This window comes from Dysidea avara, chromosome 2, assembly GCF_963678975.1.
Source record: "Dysidea avara chromosome 2, odDysAvar1.4, whole genome shotgun sequence".
Taxonomy (NCBI): Eukaryota; Metazoa; Porifera; class Demospongiae; order Dictyoceratida; family Dysideidae; genus Dysidea; species Dysidea avara.
Window position 1 is genome coordinate 5,975,625 of NC_089273.1, and position 6,000 is coordinate 5,981,624.

Genomic DNA, 6,000 nt, shown 5'->3' on the forward strand with positions numbered 1-6,000 from the left:
TTGCTGCATGCCTGCATGTAAGAGAAAAGATCGATATACTCTAATAGAACAGTCAGTTTGATGATTGTTCTATTAGAGTTACTGACTGCTCTATTAAAGTATATCTATCTTATTTTGCAATTGTCATTTTTCCAGCAAGAATTTACACTATCGTACAAATATTTAACCTATTATGCTGGCATTATGCTCAATGCTTTTAGGTACCTATTATGCTCAAAATTATGCCAGCATAATCGGCGGGTCCCTAACCAGATGGTATGTTGGAGGCAACAACCTAGTGGTGTCTCTGAAAACAGTGGGCTATTGATAATATTTTGGTAGCAGACTGATACATTTCTTGTGAACATGGTCCTCTGGATATTGTTCCATCATAATTGTGGGCTAACGTAATGTGCTATCAATACAAAGCAATCCATTTTGTATTTTCTTATCGGAGCACCGCAGAACATTGCAATTGTTGCTACTCAAAAGCCGCAAAAGTTGTGCTTCAAACTACCCATTGATACCTGCATTTCTTCCTCTTCATCTGAACCCTTGATGGAATTTGCATCCAGTGTTGTGATTGCACCCCTGTATAACACTGTAAATACAATTGCACTATCCTTTGGAATCTGCTTCAAAAGTTGGGTACAAATCAATTCTTTTTACTGTCATCACAGTTGAATTGTAGCATGTAATAATGAATCCACCATTCCTTAAGAATATGAAGCTACAAACAGAAACTTTCTTGGAACATGACCCACAATTATTTATTTCTTTTATAACAGCTACTGCATATATGTGACCCAGTCTGGGAAAACCCGGCTTATCGCCTATTTAAAAGTATCGAGAAATTCCGGTTTTAAGTATTTAGTGTGTTGTAGCTCACCAATGGTTGAAGCTATGTGTACTAACTTTTCACACGTTTTACACCAATTCCTTACCTTCTAGAGCATCCACTGTGTAAGTAGCCAACAACTAACTAAAGTTTCCCGCCATTTTAGATAGTTTTTAAACCAAAGTTGACTGTATCAGGCGAGCTGCAAATTGGGTGGGAAGCGGGGGCCCTGGAATGCGGGAAAGATGGTGTTCAAAAATTGAAAAGGAGGGCCAAGGGCCAATTTTAGGGCCAGTGTGGTCTCAAAACTGGCTAAAACGAAAGGAAATTCACAGCAGACGTACTTATTTAACACCACAGAGCTGTACAGCCACATACAGCCATCCCCAGGCTGACCAGAGCTCCCGGCATTAAGGCCCCACACCACATGTACGGATCGCCACTGGGCTTGGGAAAAACAGCCAGTAAAACCAGACCACTCAAGTCTAGCTGATTTTGGTTGTGGAATTAGATAGTTTATTCATGTAGCTTTGTGTCCTGGGTGAAAAATCGAATCTGCTGACATGGTCGATAAGACCGGTTTTCTCATACTGGGTCACATATATCAATCATGAATATTTCCAGGCTCTTGCTTATTTCACCAAGTTCTGACACTCGTATGTATACTAGTAATCGTGATAATCATGCACAGAAGTCTCAATGAACATGCAAGCAGACATTGCTGCACTGCTCTCTAAAACACAACAATAACATATTGGCACCTGTGTGTGTGTGTGTGCGTGCGTGCGTGCGTGCGTGCGTGCGTGTGTGCGCAAGACTCACAGTTACCAAAACTTGATGAAGAAATACATGTACAGTGGAACCTTGATTATCTGAACACCAATTAACCGAATACTTGATCATCCGAACACCAAATCGAATGCTTAATTAGACTATTTTATCAACAAGCGTATGCTTTATTAGAGTAGTTGAGCAAAGCTCTGTATACAGATGTCTGGACATTCGAATTTATGTACTATTCGATTATATGAACACACTTCCCCCAGGTTCCCCCAATTAGTTTGAGGTTACCAGTGTTGGAGTAGTTACTTTTAAAATGTAACTTGTTACATATTACATATTATTTACAACCGAACTAGTTAGTTACAGTTACATATTATCCATTCAATAAAGTAACTATAATAATATTACATATTATATTACATTGTGTCCACAGCCTTAAGGTGTGAAACTACCACTTTATCATGTGACATGGTTGCGTTGTTGGACAATGTGCAAATCTTGGTTATAAGTAAGAAGCTGGTGAATGAGCTTCATTCAGTAGGCTTCGTTACTTCGCAGTGGCTAGATGTTACTCCGTGGATTACTAACAAGATTAGTAACTTCGTTACTTAAAGTAATTTAGACTTGTTACAGTAACTTCATTACTTAGGTAATGCATTACATTTGCAAGTAAGTAACTTGAGTTATATTACCTGTTTTTACAGCATATTTCGCTATGTTACTTCTTTACCACAAAAGTAATAATTATTACAAAACACATTACTTATTATGTAACGTGTTACCCTCAACACTGGAGTTACACTGTAAAAGTAAAAAACCCTAACAATCACACATACTTTGTAAGTTATGGATCCTCTAATAAAGCGCTTATGAATAGGGAAGCCCAGTTATCTTGTATAAGACACAAAGGAATTAGTAAGTACTTGGAACACTCCTCAAAGGTACAACATACATTCAGTGACAGATATAAAATGTCTAAAAGTAGTTTCTGAAAATTTAATATTATAATATCAGGTCACAAGGAAGTGTGTAGCGCAGCCAAGAAAGCCAGTGCACCTAAGTTGCTGTGATGAAATGTATTGTTCAGAACAAGTAGGCTGATCTGTTGATGTTGCTATGGTGTGTACGTGCTGAGCTGGATCCTCAAAAACATTTAATAACTCATGAATGTAATTATACATGATCTTGAATTTGGTTCATTTGTAACACTGTTCAACTTTCCAAAATAGTTTTAAATACTTTTGTTCAAATCTCTGACACAAGAGTTACGGCCAATCAAAATTTTCACTATAATATTTCCTTTAGGGAAGCCATAAAATACAATGTCCATTACAGCCTTTTCCCCAAACTTGTAACGGAGCCAAACTACATGTGTGTGTTGTTGACACCTTTGCTGCCAGCACTGATCATTTGATTGACTGATATGTTAACTCCATCAAGAAAAAAATCCACTTTTAATTTTAGCTGTTTTTCAGTATCCAGTTCAACTTGTACATACAGTACTATACATTCTGACAGTGAGAGAGTGAGGCAGGTAGACCAAAATATTGATTTTAACAATTCTTTAAAATTCCATATTCGGCTGACTGTATATGTTTTGCACTGTATTTGAGAGTATGTAACACCATTTTTGTAAAGGTGATTTTTATCAGGTATAATACGTATGGTTATAATTATGATGGCTTTTAGACATGGCATATTTAGCAACACGCATCACTATAGGGGAACCCTACTAAACAATATTGTCATACTGTTTGATCCACCAACCAAGAGAGCTTAACAATCTTGTAGCACAAGCATTTGTGATGAATACATGTAACAGCTGGTGCAGTATCAGTTTTATAGTTTGCATACGTATTTAAAAACCATGCATGGTACATTAATAAGTTTCCTAGTCAAAAAATATCAATGGTCGACATAGCTGTCTGCATTTTAGAGCCATTGACCAGCCTAATGCTAAAGGAGAGATGAACCACCTTTTGATTAATATTCTCTTTGAGGTAATTACTTGTAGCGCATTTATAAAAAGCTGTGGTTACATGAAGTCTTCTTTTTAATGAAACTGGCTATAGAATAGAGTGACAGTTTAAATTTGTCATCAGTCCTCTCAATGCTTCTCACAGGTCCCTAGTGGGATAGCATTCACAGAATAAGTGTGCTCCTTAAAGGTTGTGCATATGGGATACCAAAAGGAAAGAATAGCTTAAATTACCAATATTTGGTTGTACGTAGAAGCTGCTCATAATCTGTGGTGCATTTGCAATGCACTGTGTTCAGTTATGACTCTATAATACATTATGATTTGTTTTAGAAACAAGCAATGAATAAACCTGCATTTATTTAGTAGGTGATAACTATAATGCATTGCATAGTTGAGAAATTCTTAATAATAGGTGACTGGATTTTGGAAAAACGATCCAATTCGCACATTAAAAGTTCCGAGATAAACGGTTTTAAAGAATTGAAGCCAGCATAACTCTCCAAGGATAGCAAGCATGTGTATAAAATTTACACAAAAGATGTATCAATCTGTTACCTTTCAAGCCACTTCCAGTACTTGTAGCTGCTTGTGCAGTTTCCCGCCAAATAAGATAGAAAATCTGAGCTGTTGAACGAGCGAAGTAGTATCACGAGTGCTCACAAAGGGGTGGAGGCTGGGGGGTGGAGGCTGGGGGGTGGAGGCTGGGGGTTGGCGGGAAGGGCAAGAGATAGACCTCAAAATGGAGGCAGACCACGATTGGAGTCCAGACACGAGATTACAGGGCTGTGCTGGCTCCTTAGTGGCTGATATGTAGCAAAATCAACAGAGAACACGTCTGGCCAACATTATAAGGCTGTCCACCAGTAAACCACTGACTCTTGCCAAGCCAGGTCCTTCACAAGCCTGAAACCGCCATTTGACCACTCCACACAACCCACAAAAGACGTGTGTAAAAACCAGGCTTGTGTAGTTTGAGTAGTGCTGAGGGTCAAAACTTGTAGTACGATAGTGTAGCTATCCACTGGTGGTGTTAGTTTGATTTTGCCTGATGTGCGCTTTGGATCGGTTCTGTAAAATCTGGTCACATAGTAACAAGTGCATCTGCACATTTAAGGTATTGTGAAATCTAAAACTGAATATTTGCTTTTTGACAGATCACATTCTCACACTAATATGGCAAGGAAGTCTCTCAACATGTTGTATAAAAGCCATACATTGTACAACACTAATTACTATGCACATCTTAATATGCTTTGATCACCATCCATGTCTTCTGTGTAAGAGTTCTAAGTGCTTTTACTCATAGTTATATTATAGTTTCACTTTATAAAGTTTATTATGCGTGTATTCTGTGTCTAAATTGTGCTTAAAGAAGGAATTATACTAGCAAAGCTCTTAGCATAACAGTTTAAGCTTGACATGGTTCATATGTGACTGGGCCTGTAAAAACAGGGTATGTGGGCACAAACTATATGCCCCATCATGCTACACAGATCATATCTCAGTACTGTAAAAGAACTTTCACATTCTGTATATTGCATCATAAAGCCAATCAAATGCCTGCTAAGAGTGTATTGTGATAGCACAATAGTATAAAAATTTATGAGTGATGAAAGTGTGAAAAAGTAGGCAAAAATTGTGTTCCTACATGCCGTGCAGACCCAGTCACATGTACTGGTTACATATTTGTCAGTTGCACTATTGCAGTATCAAAGTACAACACAATAAACTCCATACCACCATGTTTAAGTATGTACTTTGCATGTAATAGCATTACACATTGTGTAACTTTATACCTGATTAACAGTGCTGTTAAAATACCCCACTCTATCCCATGTAAAGATGTACAGTAGTGTAGCACTGAAGGGAGCTTGATAGGGAAAGGCAGTTCTTATTTCAGTGTTAGCTCTATCAAATAGTAGAGGATCAGTACTCTGACGATACCATACATCACCAGTTCCTCTAGTGTCCACATCAGCCCAGAAAACTGCCAGTAATGATCTATCTCCATCCAATGGTAGCGGATCAGTTGTAAATGTTATTGAACTATTTGTGAAACTGATACCTCCATTGATGTGGAGCTGGGAGGAAAAGATGAAAGCATTTAATAAAACCATCTGATATATGTGTGCATGGGGCAGATCTTGTTTGAAAGGAAGGGGGAGGGGGGTCAAAGTGTTACTATTATATGTATACTAAGAGTATACCTCAACAGTGTGTACAGCTAGAGGGTCTAGGTGCATGCCCCACAACCTCTCCCAGGAGGAGGCAATTTCAAGCTATGTTTGTGAACTGAAAGAAAATTTAGCTATGCATATAAGTATTACAGGATCCGGTTTACAAGCAACTATGGACAAAAATGTTTTTAAAAATGAGTGCCTAGATATGTGGTACTTTTACTTCAATCAAGTCTTTGGCA

General features: G+C 38.0%; 1 protein-coding gene across 1 annotated transcript in view; it reads right to left on the bottom strand.

Annotated features, from left to right (window-relative positions):
- Positions 1-5,556, bottom strand: part of LOC136247732 (neurogenic locus Notch protein-like) — a gene marked incomplete at its 3' end in the record, with an annotated part of 42,922 nt that extends 37,366 nt beyond the window's left edge. The window contains exons 1-2 of the mRNA XM_066039558.1: positions 5,531-5,556; positions 5,378-5,489 (exon numbers count right to left, since the gene is read on the bottom strand). Coding sequence (XP_065895630.1) covers positions 5,378-5,489; positions 5,531-5,556 — 138 coding nt within the window. The remainder of the gene's footprint in view (positions 1-5,377; positions 5,490-5,530) is intronic.
- Between the last annotated feature and the right edge of the window lie 444 nt (positions 5,557-6,000).